Source organism: Perognathus longimembris, chromosome 19 (assembly GCF_023159225.1).
Source record: "Perognathus longimembris pacificus isolate PPM17 chromosome 19, ASM2315922v1, whole genome shotgun sequence".
NCBI classification, from domain to species: domain Eukaryota; kingdom Metazoa; phylum Chordata; class Mammalia; order Rodentia; family Heteromyidae; genus Perognathus; species Perognathus longimembris.
In genome coordinates this window covers 13,266,891-13,287,938 of record NC_063179.1, presented here as the reverse complement: position 1 = coordinate 13,287,938, position 21,048 = coordinate 13,266,891, and the positions used below count along the sequence as shown (strand labels likewise).

The 21,048-nt window shown below is 36.1% G+C and overlaps 1 protein-coding gene across 2 annotated transcripts in view; it reads left to right on the top strand.

Moving 5' to 3' along the window:
- LOC125367485 (cadherin-10) overlaps positions 1-20,642 on the top strand; it is a 65,251-nt gene extending 44,609 nt beyond the window's left edge. Inside the window, exons 5-11 of one of the 2 annotated variants that reach the window (XM_048368170.1) lie at positions 1,296-1,483; positions 3,303-3,556; positions 5,477-5,613; positions 9,868-9,989; positions 14,113-14,221; positions 17,737-17,988; positions 20,152-20,642. In XM_048368170.1, the coding sequence (XP_048224127.1) occupies positions 1,296-1,483; positions 3,303-3,556; positions 5,477-5,613; positions 9,868-9,989; positions 14,113-14,221; positions 17,737-17,988; positions 20,152-20,642 (1,553 nt within the window). Of the gene's footprint in view, positions 1-1,295; positions 1,484-3,302; positions 3,557-5,476; positions 5,614-9,867; positions 10,023-14,112; positions 14,222-17,736; positions 17,989-20,151 lie in introns of both variants that reach the window. The other variant, XM_048368169.1, reaches the window with a different exon arrangement.
- The last annotated feature ends 406 nt before the right edge of the window (positions 20,643-21,048 follow it).

Sequence of the window (21,048 nt, the reverse complement as noted above, 5' to 3'; positions counted from 1 at the left end):
TGTAGTCCAGGGGTAGATATCTAGGGATGTGTTTCCCTTTTGTAAAGCATAATCCCTGAATTATTCAACTAACAGCAATGTCATTTTTTTTTCTTTCTTGATATACTGCATTGCAAGAAGCTAATCAAAAACAATATTACATGCCAAAAATGCATGGATTGAAGAAGGAGTTTCTGTAGAATGATGTAGGGATCTCACAGAAGCATGTGGAAATTCCTATGAAAAAAATTGCAAGGCTTAATTTGATGCACTCTTTCATGCAAGTAGATATACATGCGTAATATCAAGACTGGATAAGAGGCCTGGACTTTTTTTTTTTTTTTTTTTTTTTTTTTTGCCAGTCCTGGGGTTTGAACTCAGGGCCTGAGTACTGTCCATGGCTTCTTTTTGCTCAAGGCTAGCACTCTGCCACTTGAGCCACAGAACCACTTCTGGCTGTTTTTTGTATATGTGGTGCTGGGGAAATTGAACCCCAGGGCCTCATGTATAGGAGGCAAGTACTCTTTGCCACAAGGTCATATCTCCAGCCCCTGGACTTTTTTTTAATATGTGTTAAGCAGAATTATTTAAGGTTTATGTGCAAGAAGGTGCTGTAATCAGAAGTGTGCTTCCAGTCAATTAATCTGTCAGAAATTTATAGTTTTAGGACCACCTGGTAAAACATAAATCTCATTAATGATAGAAACTCTTCATACTGAATGCACTTCTAGGCACACCAAGGGCTTAGATAAATTCTTGTCATGCTAAAGTACGAAGGTGAGTTTGTCAGGTTTAGTGTTTTCACTCAGACATTGTTAGGGCCATCATTATATTTCTCTTGCAGACTGTCCACTAGTTTTGTTGTCACAAATAAAAATAAGATCCCTACACATTACGGCTCAACATTTGAGTTATAGTAATATTTTTTTCCTGCAGCTATAAAGTAAGAGAAGTAACTAACTAAATACAATGCAAAGTAAAAATATTCAGTAGAAATAGCCACGGTATATCTTTTGTTTGTTGTAATTGTGTGAGCCCACATGGGCACATCATCTGCCTACAAAGCATATCTGTACCAATGAAAAAAATACAGTGCTTCAAATGCAAACCAGAATTCCTGACATTCTTACATTTTCTACTATGCAGAGTCCTCAAAGTTCTACATTATTCTCACAGACTGTGAAATTATTCATGAGGCTTGTTCAATATATAATCAACATGTGATGTCGAGTTGAAGACTCACAGTATTCTTTTAGATGTATTGTATTTTGAATATTGCCTTGATTCATCTTGATTATTTCCTTCATTCTTCACAGACACAATCCATCTCCGAGTGCTTGAGTCTTCCCCAGTCGGCACAGCTGTTGGAAGTGTGAAAGCCACGGATGCTGACATTGGAAAAAATGCTGAAGTAGAATACCGGATTATTGATGGTGATGGGACTGATATGTTTGACATTATAACCGAGAAGGAAACACAGGAAGGCATTATAACTGTAAAAAAGGTACATAGCTGCTGCATAAATAAGCATCCGTATGTTTCCAGAGTAGAGATTTCATTATGAACCGTTCACTCACGCATTATTCATGCAAAGGAACATCATTATCATGTTCAAATGTAATTTGTATTGTATACAAGTAAGAAGAACGCAAAGCCCAATGCAAACATTTGACCCCCTGATTTTGATGTTTGGAATATGTAACCTGATATTAAAAAAATAAGGAACTTAATATGTATTTAATTATATTTCTGAGACATGTTGATAGAAACCCACTATGATAGCATTGTTTTCTTGAAAATAATTGTTAATATATAATAATGACACAGATCCTCACAGTTGGAGGCATAACAATAGCACACCAGCCAGATGTATGAGACAATTATAATTAGAGTTGCTAATGAAAAGAAACAGGATGGACTGGAACCTAATTTAATTGTTCACATTTTCCCTTCTGCTTATATAAATTAAATTTTTCTGCTAGCATATGTTCAGTGATAAAATTTAAAGGTAACCAGGTTTTTTTGTGTATTTTTTTTGAGTCAGTGCCACAGGATGGGGGGAAAAAGCATATTAAAAGTATTTCCTAATTCCTAGTATGAAGTACCCACTGAAGCTCTGGTAAAAACAGTGCCACTGTCCCACTGAATGCTGGTCACTCATGACTATAATCCTAATTACTCAGGAGGCTGAGATCTAAGCATGGCTATTAAGGCTGGCCCAGGCATAAAAGTCTCTGGGATTCTTATTGTTAGTTAACCAGCAAGAAGTCAGAATGGAGGTGTGGTACAGCTCCAACCTTGAGTGAAAGAAAACAAGTTAAACTGTGAGAGTGTCCTGATTCCAAGCACCAGTACTCCTCTGTCTGTCTGTCTGTCTTTCTCTGTCTCTGGCTCTGTCTCCATCTCTGTCTTTTTCTCTGTCTCTCTGTTTCTGTCTCTGTCTCTGTGTCTGTCTCTGTCACTCTCTCTCTCTCTCTCTCACACACACATTAAATGGAATAGTATTACTGTGTTTAGTATGACTTCAGAGTTAAAGTACATATTGTCCTTAAATAGCCATTCACCAGCTAAGGGCTAAGCAGCACTTTCATAACCAACTAAGAAGTTGGTGCACTGAAAATAGAATTCTGTGCTTCTCAGAATGAAAAAAAAAAAAAAAGATGATAGAGGAAATATGTAATGACAATGCTAATAAACATAACTTTTATAGTGAATGGGAGAGGAGGGACTTGATCACAAACTTATGACAATTAAATTTTATCAGTTACATCTCCTTTCTGTATAATAAACACAAATTCCCCAAACCTTTTTCTCATTACATGAGTCTTTCTTATTTTGAATGGTTTCTATAACGGTTGAAAGTTTTATATTAGTCTTCAATATTTCAAAAATTTGTATATTCAGATTAGCACACTGAAAATTGTTAATATTAAAGATTGAAAGAAATGATTTAGACATTAGCTACATACTCATATGTAATACTTTAGGGTAAACATACACAAATACAAATATATCACATTCCAGCTTCTTTTTGTAGAGTCCTTCTCACAAGTTATGATAGCACCCCAAATATTTACAAGAAAATCCCATTTTCCTTTATTTCTAAGGCATTCATATTGAACACAAATAATTAGAATATGAAATTAGCATACAAAATAACCTGCAAATGTTAAAGTTTTATTTCTATACCTTTTTTCTTTTATTTTTTCATGGTTAATGACCTCCTTAATACAACCAGCTTTGTAGAGTTATAGTGTAACCTGAAGGGCATTTTATTATCCAATTTCCTTCACTCTAATGGGGTGACCTATGTCTTCATACAGCCACTGGATTATGAAAGTCGTAGACTTTATACTCTGAAGATTGAAGCAGAAAACACCCATGTGGATCCACGTTTTTATTACCTGGGGCCATTCAAGGACACTACAATTGTGAAAATCTCAATAGAAGACGTGGATGAGCCTCCTGTTTTCAGTAGATCGTCTTACTTGTTTGAGGTTCATGAAGATATTGATGTGGGCACAATCATTGGTACTGTAATGGCACGGGACCCAGACTCCACTTCTAGCCCCATTAGGTAAAGCATCCCCATTCACAATGAAAAGAAAAAGAGCTGAAATACATACTGAAAATTATGAATTTCTGATTGATTTTTTAATACAGGGAAAGACAGGAGTTGTTCCATCCGGGTTGTGTAAATTTGGTGCCATTAAAGTTCAAAGGATTTCTGAATGTTTTGGAGCAGGGAATCTACAAGACACATACTATGCATGTTCTTGTGTACTTTGGTCTGAAACCTAGTTTGTATCATCCTTTTGCCTTCCTGAAGTGTTTGCTGCTCTGACTCCTAGACTGTAAGAACACTGAGTCACCTGTATATTTAAAGTACAAATACAGTCACTGTTTCTGTGTTTTTCTTTAGGTTATTAAATAATATGTGAGGTTCCGAGAAATTTAAGCCATTGAAACAACACAATACCAATGAAATAACAAAGTTTTGTTTTTTTTTTTATTAAACTTTTTTTCTTTATTGTCAAAGTGTGGAACAGAGGGGTTACAGATTCATATGTAAGGCAGTGAGTACATTTCTTGTTCAACTTCTTACCTCCTCCCTTATTCCCCCCCTCCCCTTTTCTCTCTCCTGCCAAGAGTTGTGCAGTTGGTTTACACCAAATGGTTTTTTAGGTATTGCTTTTGGAATGGTTTGTCTTTTTGTCCTTTGACTCTTGATTTTGATATTCCCTCTACCTTCCCCAGTTCTAATACCCTTATCAACGGTATCCAGGGTACTCAGATGAGATACAGTGGTGGGGGGGAGTAGGGTACGGGGGAGTACAACACAGGGAGGGAATAACAAAGTTTAACAAAGATTTTAGATCCTCAATTTATGTTCTAGTCATCAGAGAAGGTCTATTTTTGTTTCAGTCTTTGCATTTAGCTTGGATATTGATTTATTTTTAGCTATTGCAAAAATTATTAAAATATTCTAGGAAAATAAAAATCATCCCAATACTTTTATTATAATTCTTTGATGATATGACCATATGATACCATCAATGTATAAAAACAAGAACCACTCAGTGTTATCCTGTCTTTCATAAACCCAATATTAGTTATCAAAATGATACAGTGCAATGCCTGTGAAAATGTTTTTTTTAATTCAAGTAAATATGGATTTTATTCAATGCAGGTATTTCAATATTTTTTATTGTAATCAAACTATTTTTAAAAGATAATTACTGAAAAGTGATTGTATAACAATGCATGTGGTTAAGAAATTAATGATATTTTGGATATCATAAATGAGGCTATGGGGCTGGGGATATGGCCTAGTGGCAAGAGTGCTTGCTTTCTATACATGAAACCCTGGGTTCAATTCCCCAGCACCACATATACAGAAAACGGCCAGAAGTGGCTCTGTGGCTAAAGTGGCAGAGTGCTAGCCTTGAGCAAAAAGAAGCCAGGGACAGTGCTCAGTCCCTGAGTTCAAGGCCCAGGACTGGAAAATAAATAAATAAATTAATTAATTAATTAATTAATTAATAAATGAGGCTGAACATCACTTTATATTGACTTACTATTTTAATGAAATTAGTATTCATAAATTTCTCATTAAGAAAAAAATACAAGTTACAGATTTTGACCTTTGGCAATAAATATTTGCAGTGATTCTTTACCACAACCCTAATTAACAAAATAAATATAAGAAACTCAATTATTAATTTTATTATAGGAGATCCATACCATTGTGTGGCCAGATACATCTCAACAAGATATAGCAATAGGCAATGATTTTAAGAAAGACATTTTTAAGATGAGCGTGAACCTGTAAGAAACTGCCCATATTCTTTGAAGAGGCTGAGTTGTGTGTCTTATAATTTGATGAAAGAATCTGCCTTCTAGATCAGTGCTGGGCTGTTTCCTGTAGTTATTATTTCCATTTTACTGTTTTCTCCTGTAAATCATCAGTACTACCTTCTTTGCCTCCTTCGTTCAGATTTTCCTTGGATCGCCACACTGACCTGGATAGGATCTTTAACATACATTCTGGAAATGGATCACTTTATACATCAAAACCACTTGACCGCGAGCTATCTCAGTGGCACAACCTGACTGTTATAGCTGCAGAAATCAGTAAGATGGATTATCTCGGACTGTATATATCTATTATAGAGTTAAATGATCATGTTTGTGCTTATTTTATTTTAAATATTTTAACAAACTTGTAAGTCTTACATTTAGTTTATGCTTGTTTCTTATACAAATTATAACTTCAATTTAAAATTTTTAGTGGCTTCTCAAACATCTATGCATTTTTTGCAATATTTCCTATACACCCTGAGTGATCAATTTATGTCCTGTTAGCTCTGATCTCTTTGGATTTATTTATTTATTTTTTACTGGAAATGAGAATTAAAATATTCTCTCCTGGTTACTATTTTACCCTCTTCATAGAATGAGAAGGTATCTCCAAATAAGAGTTTTACCTCTTCTTTTTAAGAAGAAGAGAATTACCATATCCTTATAAAATTCTTCTAGCTCAAAAGAACCTTCTACCAATAGAACATATTTAAAGATGGCTCATTATGCAACCCATCACTCTATAAATCCACATTTATTATCACCTAAGAAAATCAACTTAACCTGGGATCTAAATATCTCAGTTGAGGAAGAATATTAAAGTTATTGTGTACACTGTCAAATGTCATCTGCATGACATACTGTGTATAAATGATATCATTAAATCTTGACAATCATGTAAGTATGTATCATATGTTGTGTTTTACAGATGAAGAAATCAAGGTATACCCAGGTAATACGTGCTTAGCATTGCATGCCAGCTATCATTTTTTAGAATTAAAAACTGATTTTTTGTCTTTTTATATTTCATTAACAAAATTTAAAAAGGAAAAGTGAAAACTTTAAAAACAAGAGGAACTTCCTCAAAATCAAAAATGGCCTTAAAGTTCATAGTTCTACTTCCAAATCACGTGGCAAATTCTACACATGATTTACAAACTTTAACCAACTGTAAGTCACAGCCCAGGATTGAAATTCTGTGTTTTAATATTATCATTACTGTTGTTATGGTTGTGTTTACTGCTTTTTTTTTTTTTTGATACCACAGCTAAACCTAGTCAAAAAGAAAAAAAAATGTGGACAAATCTAAAAGCCACCCACTTCTAAGGCACATACAATAATTTGAAAATTTGTGATGACTGAAGCCACGCCTTAAATCAAGCTAGTTTTCCTTTAAGTGTTAGTCTCTGGGCATCAGTTGGAATCACAAGCTCTTGGCCCTACAAGGTTGATTACAGTGTTTGATTCCCTATTGAAGCATCTGTAGAATAGAGCAACTAAATCATGTTTTAAACAAGAAACACACATTGAGGACTAAGTCCTGATGGAAACCTAAACTCATAAATTCCACATTTGAAATAAGAAGTTAACTCAACTCCAGGCTTCAGATTTCAGAGGCATGAACCAGTCTAGGCAGGTAATCAACAATCCATTCAAAGCATCAAGATAAAACAATTCATTTATCGTTCTCGTTTCACTGAGGAGCTGAAATACAGGTTCATTTGCACAGATCCAGTTTTTCTCATATGCAGATATAAATAGCAATGTCTTTAAGCCTAACTACTAATTTAACTTTTTTACCCTAAGAAGGAAAGCTGTTATTTTTTTATTTGTCTCCTTGTCCAAGAAGATTCAATTTGGACATTCCAGAATCAGATTGAATATTCTGCTCAATTCAAGATTCTTATTCAAGCCCACTGAGCTTGGAATTGCATTTTCCATTTCAGATACTTTGAAAATTTTTAACTGCTAAAGCTAGTTGAAGTAATTATGATTCTGTAAAAAGCTAAGCCAATTACTTCTTCTTAAGAACTAAACCTATTTTTGCCCTTAAATAAAATCAGTCTTTGGAACAACTGCTGGAAATGCCTACCTGCCAAACCACAAGCAGTCAGGGTCCCATTATGCTGTTCTAGGGATTAAATGCAATGTGGGGGGAAGGGAAACAGCCTGTAGAGAGTTACTTTAACCACACTTTAAACACTGGCTTCATGGCTAATGTGTCACACACGAAGGCTTGGGCAGGACAGAATGACTTGTAAATGTACTCCTTACCAATGAGTTTCCAGGCCTTGCCTCTAACAGTTTAATTCTACGTGCTGCAGTAACACATCACCTCATGTGGCAAGTACTGTCTCCTGCAGATAATTATTTAGCACATTATATCATAATCTTTGTTTCCTTCTTTAAAAATATTTTAACTGCCATGTGGAGGTGTTTAAAATAAAATCTAAAATTCAGTTCACAAGTAGTAACTTAGTAAGAAATTGGGGGATTTTAGAAACTATTATTGTAAAACAACAACAAATAGAATGCAGAGTTCCTTTAACTCATTCTTAAGAGTGTAAAGTTACTGAAGACCATACAGAAATACCTTATCTATAGCTAGTTCTCTATGAATAAAGAATTAATTATGCCCTAAGCATGTAGAAAAAGTCCGTCTTTGACAGCCTGGGGTTTCAAGGGAATGGTTTAAGCTTTTCTCTATTTGGCCATAGAGGAAAGCCGGGGACGCACAGGCAGGGTCTTACCTTAGGGGATACATTGTAAAAGCCTTCATTACTGATATATTCTTGCTGCAGTGCAGTTTCCCTGAAGGATCTGAGGTAGACTCAAGTGCTAAATGTAAACCAGCTGCTATTCAGAATGGTTCTTCCTTGGAATGCTTTATATTTCTATTGATGCCTAAGCTGCTGCATATGTCAAGAAATATAAGTAAATAAAGATTAGTGTAAGCAGGTATTTAATAGGTTACTCCAGGCATGGTGCTTTTAAAAGGCATTTCCATTGCTGTGGATTTAGCTTTGGATTTGAAGTGCCGTGAGTTATTTGGAAAGAGGATCTCTGGTATTGTGTCAAGGAAGGTCCTGACCATGTGATTTTTAACACAGGAAACTCTTCTGCTCCTTTTGCGTTCTGTAGCATAGTTAAAAAATGAATGGCTTTCAACTCGAGGTGTTTCTTCTGTTAAGAGTTAGTACCAGAAATAAATATCAAGAGTATATTCACTGACTACATCACTTCACATTCTTTTCCTCTGTATTCTCTTACATTTTCAAATAGCAAGAAATCACAAGACAGTGCTTCTGGGCTTGAGCAGATGGTCTGTAAATACAGAGGGTGGGAAGACAATGCCATTTTTCTTTCTCCTTCTTCTCTACCCTCACAGCGTGCCCATCTTCAGATGCATGAGAATTATGGGAACATGAGTTGATAGTCTATAATGTGTAAATAGTTCATATGGATAAGCATAGCATTAGTTCTTGAGTAACACCAGGAAAAGAAGTTATGGCAGCATTATTAAAGATGATGGTAAGGGAGATCAACCACTGAGGTACTCATCATCAATGCACACTTTGCAAGAACTCTCCAAGCCTGAATGCTCCTAATTTTCCATATAACTGAGAGATTGGCAGTTCTAAGTTAATGCATATTGAGTACACCGAGTCACTGGATTGTATTCCAGTGTAATGTGCTCACCCATGCCACAATGAATGCCTGAAATACATGCAAATCAAAGCAACTCTGTTTCACTCCAGGGCCTGAACTCAGAACAACCTGATAAACTCACAGGTGGAGAACATGTAGCTCGAGAGCAACACATAGGGAGTTAGGATTTATCAATTGCATATATGTGGGTCAAGAAGACATGAGTAGATATAAAATGATGTTGAAGAAGGGATGCGTTTATCATTCTCTTCAAGGAAGGAAGGGAAAGCCAATGTGTTCCGCATGGATTTAGAATTATGCTTACCATTCTTTGTACTCTCTCAAACTTGTAAAGAAATCGATTCTTGCACATTATTTTTCAAAGTATTGACTTACTAAATTACTAAAAATTCAGTTCAATGGAGGGAAGAAAAAGTCTTTTTGATCATTAATATACATCTCATGGGCAATTAATGCTTTCACATTTGTATTTACTTAGGAGCTAGTGAACTAGTTCCTTAATTCTTAACTTATTTAAAACAACTTAATCTAAAAACATTATAAAATTTAAGTAAGATAATGACATACAAGGAAAGAGAGACATAAATATCATACAAATTTAATGATACTGTTTTATACTTTTTAAAAGATGCTGAGAAATGACTGTAGTAGTCATATGCCCCATAGTAACTGTCTTCAAGACTTCTTAATTAAATGGCACAATAAATTTCTCTATTATATTTGCCCATTGTTTTACAAGAACAAAGACATGCTTATTTATAAGCACACATTTAGTATCCACAGAGGCTTCTGTAAATTAAAGGTGGTGAAAGAAAATTCATTCCTAAAAAAATATTGTTTTCCTTCCCCTTTTCCTAGATAATCCCAAAGAGACAACTCGTGTGGCTGTTTTTGTTAGGATTTTGGATGTTAATGACAATGCCCCACAATTTGCCGTGTTCTATGACACCTTTGTATGTGAAAATGCCAGACCCGGACAGGTAAGCACACAGACCACTGAAAGCATGAGCTATGTTGGCATTGTATGATGTACTATCTGATTCTCGAGAAGAATGAATAAACAGGGACAGGAAATCCTCACACATATGCCTAAGAATAGTTTTAAAAGTGGTTAGGTGTTCTCAAAATTGAAAAGATTTAAATACAGCCATTTCAGGTTTCAGATTTCCTTTGTAAAGTTTGAATGCAAAGATAAAATTTTATTCCTGCTACAAAAGTGGTGGAGAAATAATTATGAATTTAAAAGCTTTCAAAAATAAGAACAAACATTAGCTCTTGATGCACCATTAGATCTACATTTATAACTGATAATGCAATGGAAGCGAGGGATTAGGGAAAACGCAAGGACAAATGCTGGAGACCACTAGCATGTTCAAATAATATATATGGATATATGTAAATATATTTTGAAATAGGACAGCAGAATGTGCTCTTTATAGACTTATGCATGCCTTTCATCATTATAACCACACATAAAGTGCTTAATGACTCAGTTTTACTTCTTTAAAATATTCTTCCTCCACCAGCTTTGTTTATAATTATTTAAATCTTTCCCTCAGTGGGCTCATTTTGTTGTTTGAAAATCTCCAGCATGTATGGCTGAAGGAAACCATTCTTAATTGGTTTGAGTGCTATCTTCACAGAAGGAAGCTTCATGCTATAAATAATAATTAGAAATTGACTGGGTTTTATTAAAGAAGGAAAGCAATTGAGAAACTGTAGTGCTTTGACATCACTTGATGCTTTTGTAAACATCAATGTCAGTGTTATAGTTTATGCAAATTATATTATGCAATAGCTCAAATTCTTCCTTTTGAGCATTCTAATAAAATTTCAATAGCCTATTGTTTGAAATGGTAAAATTGCTGCAATTGAATTTCTTTCTTTTCCACTTCAAAGTGTTATGGAAATACTTAATTTGGGATATTTAAATGACTTAGCTGCTTCTACCTTTCTTCTTAATGAAACTAAGTCTTCCCTACCAAAAAAAAAATCCAGAGTCCTTTGCCTGGTATCTCAGCATGATATCAGTTAAAAATATTTTCTCTAAGAAGTAAATTAACCACTTTACTACTTCTGCATGCAGTCCTTTCTCTATGATTGTTCAGTTTTGATTTTTTCAACATTCTAGTCATCAATATTAAATATATTAAAAAATACTAAACCAATGTATTAAAAATACGAAGTAGTTAATGTGCTTCATTCCCTTATGCCTTTCTTCTTTATAACTAACTCTGTAATGTCTCTAGACTTTCTAGACAAGGAAATTATGCAGATTAAGGGAGAAATTAATTTAAAAATAGCTTATATTGAGCAAGTTGACAGGGAAACTTTGTTTGCATTTTCATCTGTTTCCCATGTTAATAATTTTCAATCATTCCAGTTTGTTAGATGTCATTTTGGTCTCATTGTCTAAAAAAATAATTCTTACACAAGACTGCTAGACACAAGATGATACAATTCTAGGTTATGACATTTAAGCAGTCAAATATCAAGGTGCTTATTTGATAAGCATCTTCAAGGAGTTCTTCATAGAGGTCCTCAATCCAACCAATACTCCTGCAAACTATATGCTCTTTAAATATCACTTAGTCAGGGCTGGGAATATGGCCTATTGGTAAAGTACTCGCCTCCTATACATGAAGCCCTGGGTTCGATTCCTCACCACCACATATAGAGAAAAAAGCTGGAAGTGGCATTGTGGCTCAAGAGGTAGAGTGCTAGCCTTGAGCAAAAAGAAGCCAGGGACAGTGCTCAGACCCTGAGTCCATGCCCCAGGACTGGCAACAAAAACAAAACAAAACAAACAAATAAATATCACTTAGTACAATAAAAATGTGTAATAATTCCACTCTTTTACTGTGTCAAGAAGTTGGTGAGAAAGAAATTAAAACAAATTACTATTGCTTCCTCCTTCATATTCTCTGGTCTTCCTCTTATTTATTTTAAAGATAGATTTTTATTCTCTTAGAAAAGGTGGAGCATTCCACCAATGCAATATTAAATGTGTCTCTTGTGCAGAGCATAGACTAATTTAATTCTCATTCTTTTCATCTCGGAGAGACAGGAGACCTTGGAAAAATGAAGAAAGTTCTGCTTAGTTGTCTTTCAATCCATTTCCTTTTCTAAGGTTCAATATTTTGTTGCTTTTTTTTTGATGAGTAGAGGAACAACGTAGAATTTGAATCTCAAAGAACACTTCTCAATGGAGATATGAACTAGTAGCTTATAAGAAAACATATCCAAAACTTTATCAGTCAAATATTATCCTTGCATATATCGCATAGGACACTGTTCAGTTGTTTTTCTCACAATCAAAAGGGATTGTTCTTTTTATAATACTGAACTTAAATTTTTTTTTCTTAAGTATCTTCAAGTAGTTGTACATAGAGAAGCCATTTAATGAAGCAGTTTATGAATACATTGCATCTTGATCATTGTCTTCCCTTTCAACACTATCGTCCCTCTTTGACCCAATCTTTCATTTATTTTCCTAAGTCTGTGGTATATACAATGAATTCTTGATTCTGTTCTTCCCTATCTCCTTCCTTCATACTCTATCCCTCTTTCCTTGGTACCATCCCTCCTCTTACATGTACCCCTTTCCTGGTGCTTATTTTGCAGGGCCTTGACCTCGTGTTTCTAAAAAGAAATTATTCTACTTGAATTTTCCATAGTTTATTATAGTTCAGTTAATTCATTTGTAACAATTTGCATACCAACTAAAATGTTTCCTTGTACATTTATAGACACATATTATCTACCACAAATGAGGAAAACCTCATATGACCTTTGTTTCTCTGGATTTTAATTTTCTTTATATAACTTTTTGAATGTTTCTATTTCCTTATGAAGGGTGCAAAATCATCCATTCCAAAGCACCAGTAAAATTCCATTATGTATATATACCACATTTTCTTGACTCATTTGTCCATTGAGCAGCATCTGGCTTAATTCCATATCTTGACTATGGTGAATAATGTTGTGATGAATGTTGTTTTGCTGGTAGTTATACTGTAATCATGTTGTGTTTTAATGGATTATTTTCCCCAAATGGAATTCCTGGATCTTAAAGTAGTTCTATGTTCATTTTTTTGGAAGGACCTCCATAATGGTTTCCAGAGTGGCTGAACAAATTTGCGTTCCTACCAACAGTGTAGAGTTCCCTTTTGCTTCTAAATTCTAGGCAATTATAACTAGAAATAAAAACTAGTCTTCCCACAGAAAATATTGAAACTTATTAACTATAGTGTTTTCTCCTTTTCTAGCAATAAATGTAACAGTGAAAGGACACTTATTATCCCATATGTTTAATATTTTGTTGTTGTTGCTGTTTATTTGTGTTTCTATTTTATTTATTTATTTATTATTTTTGCCAGTCCTGAGGCGTGGACTCAGGTCCTGAGCATGGTCCCTGGATTCTTTTTGCTCAAGGCTAGCAGTCAACCTCTTGAGCCACAATGCCACTTTGGGCTTTTTCTGTATATGTTGTGCTGAGGAATCAAACCCAGGGTTTCATGCATGCTAGGCTAGCACTCTACTGCTAAGCCACATTCTGAGGCCCCGTGTGTTTAATATTATGATCACTAAAATATTTCAGGAGAAGATAAGTTAATAATAATTATAGTTTAACTAAGGACATAAAATTTACAAAAACATTTTCTTACAAATGCTCAGGTGAAATATTTGATACTGTCTCCATTTGTTTGTTTCTTAGTTGTGATAATTATTTTATTAGAACTTCATTAAAAGGAACTTGCCTGCGATAGCAATAAAACAGTGAATCTGCATAAAGAGAGCAATAGGAAATGGCATTGCCTGTTTCTTATTGTCCTCATCTCGATTCAATTGCAAGTCTTATGGCACATTTACAAAAACCATGGCTGCTGAGATTTTCAATATAGGAAAAATGCCAAGGGATAAAGAAAGAGAAAGATATTTAAAAGTAATCATTTCAAAATGAATTGCCTTCCAGATATATGCACAATAATGAAAACTAATTGTATCTTGAAAACTTCTAGACCAAAATAAAAATCTATACATTATGAATCCTTTTATACCAATGGAAATTTAGTGATTATACACTTTTTTTCTCTTCTGCAGCTCATCCAGACTATAAGTGCAGTAGACAAAGATGACCCCCTAGGAGGACAGAAGTTTTTCTTCAGTTTAGCTGCTGTCAATCCAAACTTCACAGTACAGGATAATGAAGGCAAGTTTTAAAATCATTCATTTGAATTAACAGTAAATTTTCCCCAAAGTGATCAGTTCAACGTACATGTGAATTTACTGCTGTGACTGAAAAAGTTTGTTTTCACCAGAGATTTAATTCTGTGTTTAGTGACATATTTTTAACAATGCTTGCTGCCTTACATTTACAATAACAAGGTTTATCTTGACAGGTCTTTAGGAAAAGATTGAATTTTGAAATGACTAGAAATAGTAAGTTTATTAGCAAGTAAAGGTAAGATGTGCTGATATATAAATGGTACTTATGGGGTTTAAAAGCAGCAGATTCACTAACGCCACATATGCATAAAAAGTGCGAAGACAATGAGAAACACTCAAATTCACTTGTAAGAAGATTCAGTTCAAGGAAAGATTGGCTATGGTCCCTTGTAATACAGATTTTTTTTTATGTCTTTGACATTGCTTATTATATTTGTATGCTAGAAAAACATGTTTCAAATAAAAACGTATGAAAAGGTTATGCATCTATTCATTTATTTTGGTGGCAGTGGAGTTTGAAAATAGGCCTAACCCTTGAGCAATGCCTCTAGTCCTGCATTTTGCTGTATATTTTTGGAGATTGATGCTGGTGAACTTCTCTACCCTGACTGGTTTTAAGCTGCCATTTTACAACCTTCATTCTCCAGAGCACCTAGGATTACAAGCATGGGCCACACTCTCTAGTTTGAAAATTATTAGTTTTCTTATAGTTTTATTTCTTGATGCAGATGTATCACTGAAAATTATTATTAGAAATATTCTTTGCCTAATACTTTTTCAGGTTACATTGGTCACCTTTGCTCATATTTATTAAAAAGTATGTTGGATTTAGAATGATGGCTGAAAATGCATTTTTTTGCATAAACCTTTGATGTACTTCCTTCTCAATGTGTGACAGACATATTGTCAGAGCTAGGCTGCTCTAATACCTTTAGGTAGCATTTTAAGTGCAAGAATATAGTTTAATATAGTAGATTATTTTACTTTGAGATAATTCTTTTTTGATTTTTATCTTGTACCAACTTCATAAATGGAAATGAACATATCCATTGGTGGCATGTCCTACTAAATTCGTATTCCAAAATGAACAAGTTTCCTACTGCACTAGACCTCTTGAGTTACTGGGATTATAAACATTTATATGTAGTATTCAAAATACAAAATTTCAAATTAAATATGAGTTTGAAACAAGCAGTATCAAGCATTTCAATGTTCTGAACATGGCAACAAAGCATGGAATTGAAGTGTCTTTCAGTAGGGAGCTTACAGTATTGAATAGACAATAGCAAATTGACAGAACCTGTTTTTAGGTGTATTTCAATCTGCCTTAGGTTCCTGTGAAACCCAGCACTACATATTAAAAAGTCAGGTAGAATTGAAATAGTCTTGTCTTAACCTAGCATTTCAAAGTTACATTTTGTTACACAAGAAAGAATTCACGATTCTATATAAGTTACTTGAAACAAGGGAAAACTCTGTATGAATGAATATGAGCTCAAATATCTCATTAAATCGTGCATCATCAAAGTTTGATGGAATATTCTATCTAATTATGCCTAATCCATCGATTTCTGTTATTGGATGTAGTCTGAAAATGGCAAAACCTTTAATACATTGAATTTTATTGACCGAATATCTGTTTATTTAAATGCTCATCTTAAATTTTTTGAATTCTGTGGCATCATTCCTTTTGAAAATCAGTTTATTGCTTCTGGGACAGGTTGTCATAATTTTGTTAATATGAAATGTTTAATTAATTTGAATTACAGTGGCTACAATAAATATTCATTTGTTTCCTCTATATGCAAAAATATTACAAAGAAAGGATTCAGAGTTTGTTAAAAAATATGCAAGAAGAGTATAAAAACAACCACATGTAAATATTTATCTTAGGGTAAGATTCAAGGTGAAAGAAATGTGTCATAATATTTCTTGAAAGTACATATTTAAAATGTATTCATATATTTCTGTTTTGTCTTCTAAACTTCTTCTTTAGCTTTTGTAGTTGACTGGTGGTTTCAACTTTTTATTCATCACTTAGAAGATTCATGTTTAATTACAAAGCCAAGAAGAGATTCTCACCTTTTTTTTTCTTATTTATTGTCAAAGTGATGTACAGAGAGGTTACAGTTTCATACGTTAGGCATTAGATACATTTCTTGTACTGTTGTTACCTCTTCCCTCATTCCCCCCTCCTCTCTCCCCCTTTCCCTCTCCCCCCATGAGTTGTTCAGCTAGTTTACACCAAACAGTTTTGCAAGTATTGCTTTTGGAGTTGTTTGAGATTCTCACCTTTTTGTTGTTGTTGTTCTATTTTGGCATGTAGATATCTCAGTGGTGGCTAGAATAAATAAGATACAACTAATTTATTATAAATAAACAGAATGTCTATTCAGCATCTCTGTATCATTGATTATATGGGGGACTAGCCTATTTTATTTTATATAATGTTTGTCTCCTTGATAATTAATTACTCACATAACTTACCATTAAAGAATATTTGGAGATTTAATGGGTTAAAGGAAAAAACAGTGGAAATACACTACACAGTGGATATTTGGAAGCCTCTTTAAAATTAATTCTTTCTCTTCTTTAAAAATTTACTAGGCATTCAACAAAAGTCAGTCCAAGGCTTCTACCAATACTTTCTGCTATGTCAATCACTTAAAAGTATACATTAATTTTATTGGGCAGAAACTAACATTAAACCATATCAAGTATTTGTCTCACTCTTGGTTATATATTGGGATTCCTGGTGATTTTTCTGCTAATATTTAAAACATGAACAGAGATTTTAATTCTGAAAATCATGTTTTCATTGTGGATAGTAATTCAGATATGTATATAAACAGGTGCATGTTCAGATAGGTAAATAAAATAATAACGCATTTTCCCTCTATACAGTGTATATTTTCAAACTCTAAGACATCATATCACTTTTGTAGTTTTTGTAAATAAGTTTTTTTTTATGTTAACTCTGAAAGGATATGCCCCAGCCATCCCAGGGGACCATGCGGAGATAGTCACAGACAGAAGAAGGTTTATAAGGAGGTTTATTACTGGGGCCATATGTCCCACGCAAGAGGGAGCAACATGGCGGCTGGCCTCTATACCTTACGCAGGTGATAGCTTCTCTAGGGCTAAAGGGGAAGTAGCTAGAGCTTAATGGTAAGGGGATGTGGCCCATTATAATTCTAGGGTAGGGAGTTTAGGTATGAGTGGAACTATTTGGAGGAGCTGAAGACCTAAGGCAGGTAAAATGCTAACAGACTCAACATTTTTTAGAAATACTATTACAATTATTTGAAAACTTAGTATTCCATAGTATTAGACTTTTTAAAAATTACCTAATTGTCTTATCTACCATGAATTACATTGTACATACTGGATTGCAAATATGTCCATTGTGTATTTTACCCAAATTCATTTGTCTTTAATTGTCTTGGCAATAGATTCCACCGCCCTACACGCTCCGTAATATTTTACATTTTGTTTTAGATAACACTGCCCGAATTTTAACGAGGAAAAATGGCTTCAACAGACATGAAATCAGCACCTATCTGTTGCCTGTGGTGATATCCGACAACGACTACCCAATTCAGAGCAGCACAGGCACGCTGACCATCCGCGTGTGCGCCTGTGATAGTCAGGGCAACATGCAGTCCTGCAGCGCCGAGGCCCTGCTCCTGCCCGCGGGCCTCAGCACCGGAGCCCTGATCGCCATTCTCCTTTGCATCATCATCTTGCTGGGTAAGGCACCGTCAGTGGGCAGCACCTGCCAGCAGGTCTACTGCAGTAGGTCGATGAATAGGAAACGCGGTGATTAAAACAGCTTCTCTCCCTGCAGCAATGCCAAAGTTTTAAGGTAGATCTAAGTCCACCATGCAATATTATTTACATAAAAACACCTGTGGAAAATACGTAAGTAGTTGTAGAGGCATATTTGTAATTAGAGCAATGGGGTTTTCTCTATGGCAACAAGAACTCATTCAAATACAAACCAAGCTAAAAAGAGGGGGAAAAAGATCCATGTCTTTTATTCTAATGCATGAGATGAATACTAGAGATAGCATGGTCTTTGGGAGAGCTTGCAAAGGTGAGGCCAGCTTTGCTGAAGGTTGTGATGGAATTCGGTGTTCTCTGGAACCCCATTTTCACAGAAGAAGGAAGAGAAAGAGGATAATAACCAGAACCCATAATTACCTTAGAGCTGGCCTGACCTTGCTCCCAGGAAGGCTATGGGAACAGACCTTAGGACAGAACGTCTTCCGGTTCATCCTCCAAACTGTTATTTTGGGGTAGAGTGGGAGATGAGGCAGTTGGCGGAATACAATAGCTTCTCAGCACTACTCCCCAACACATTTGAAAGCTAGATATTAACAGATCTCGGTAAGAAGAAGCGAAGACAAGCTGCAAGCTGATCATTCTTCTAGTGAGGCATCTTCAAATCTCAAAAACTTCCTACCCGCCTAATTATACCCAATTATCATTTTTTTTGTATTTCCAAAGAAAAGTTACTTTACATGTCATTCCTATTTCTAAAATATAGATTTGAGGCAGAACATGACTTTCTCATGTGTAATAATATGCAATCTTAATTTCATTTCATTTGTCAGAATATGTAGCAATTGATTAGACCTTTATTTACTATTTAACTTTCTACAAGGCATGATGATAGATGTCTGTCATGATTCATGTCCAGCTGATTGAAAGGCTGAGAGTGCAGACTTTTAGGGCTGAGCTAAACTTTGGCAACATAGTGATACAAAACAAATATCTCCTTAAAATGAAATTTTTAGAAAAGTAAATAATCATTTGACTTACTATCAATAAGGTATATACATTAAGAGAAGCTCATATGCATAGTTTCCAATATTTGAGTAAGTTTAACATATGCATTATGTATTAATTATTGGAGTTCATATATTTTTATAGATGAAGCCATGCTGCTGCAATATGATTATAAAAGAAAACTGTAAGGAATAATAATTATAGCAACCATTTATTAAATATTTACTAGTTACTAAACTTACTATTTTGACATAATTTTAATTTTAATGCCATTAATATTATATTTCAGAATTTTTTCATGGAAGTAGAAAGGTCTTCTTTCTAAGAAATATGTGTTTTCCTGTGGGACAAACTTGTTTACAGTGTATTCACTTAAGGTTTATACATGCTTTTTTGTAGTTAATTCAATGTTGTAACTTAAATGCTGTAACTTAAATTTGATCTCATAATATTGAGGTATATTCCAAGGTTTTTAGTCTTAGAAAAATCACAAATCTCTAAAAATCTCCAACTTTCAACCTGTATGATGTCTAAATAACTTGGTCAGTTTTAGTTTCAATGAACCCTTCTTTTAATAAAGTGAGAGAAAAAAAAAAGCTAAGGAAACCCTTCAGCAAAGCTATTTAATAAAAGGCAGTACATATCTTGTAGCAGATGTTGTTTTCCATAGCGTATAAGGATGTGAAAAAAAAAAAGAGGCATAGTTTAGCTCTTTTTCTCTTATTAGGAAATGAATTCTTCTTTTTTTTTTTTTCTTTCTAATTTGAATGCAACACTTTAAGTCACTGCTTGCTGCAACAGGCCAATACACTCCGCACAATGAGGAACTCACTTTGAACAGTTCTCAGAGAAATGGGGCGCATATAAGTTACTCTCCCTGAAGGTGCTTCCACCTTGCTTTACATACAATTCAGAGAAAAATGAATACTAAGTTCATCTCCGGGTTGAACTTGCCTTGGGAACTGTAAAGGCCTTGCTGCCCTGGGCCCTCTTCCTCCCTGCCCGCGCTCTGGGGAGCGGGGGCTGTTTGCTAACCAATGGGGGGTGTGGGGGGGAGCTGCTGGTTAACCTGGGGCGGGAGGGGGGCTGCTTGCTCACCCACCCCCTCGTCCTTTCCTGCAGTGATCGCCGTGCTGTTCGCGGCCCTGCGGCGGCAGCGGAAGAAGGAGCCTCTGATCCTCTCCAAGGAGGACATCAGGGACAACATCGTGAGCTACAACGACGAGGGCGGCGGCGAGGAGGACACGCAGGCCTTCGACATCGGCACCCTGCGGAACCCCGCGGCCGTGGAGGAGAAGAAGCTCCGGCGGGATATCATCCCCGACACCCTGCTCGTCCCGCGCAGGACGCCCACCGCCCCCGACACCACGGACGTCCGCGACTTCATCCACGAGCGGCTCCAGGAGCACGACCGGGACCCCGGCGCCCCGCCCTACGACTCGCTGGCCACCTACGCCTACGAGGGCGGCGACTCGGTGGCGGGCTCGCTGAGCTCGCTGGAGTCGGCCACCACCGACGGGGAGCAGAGCTACGACTACCTGCGGGACTGGGGCCCGCGCTTCAGCACGCTGGCCGACATGTACGGCGGCGGGGACAGCGAGCCCGAGGCCTGACCCGCGCCCCACCCCGGGGAAGGAGGCGGGGCGGGGGGTGTCTGGGGACCAGGAGGCCTGACCTGCGCCCCATCACACGGGGGGAGCTATCTGTGGACGGCGACAGGGAGGCCTTCCCCGCCCCCCCATCACGGAGGGGGAGGGGGCTCGACAGGGAGGCCTGGCCTGCCTCAGCCCCCCATCACGTGGGGAAGGGGGGGGGATTCACAGGGAGGCCTGACCTGCCCCCCATCCCTGGGGCCTCGACGGACAGGGCTTCCCCTTGCCCACACTTGGGACTCGGGAGAACTTTCCTGCCGCTCAGCACAAGCCCCCCCCCCCCCCATTTCTTCTTGATTTGGTCCTCGCTCTCATCCATCCCCTCCTCTAGGGTGTCTCCTGGAAGCTCTATGACGTTTTATTTAAT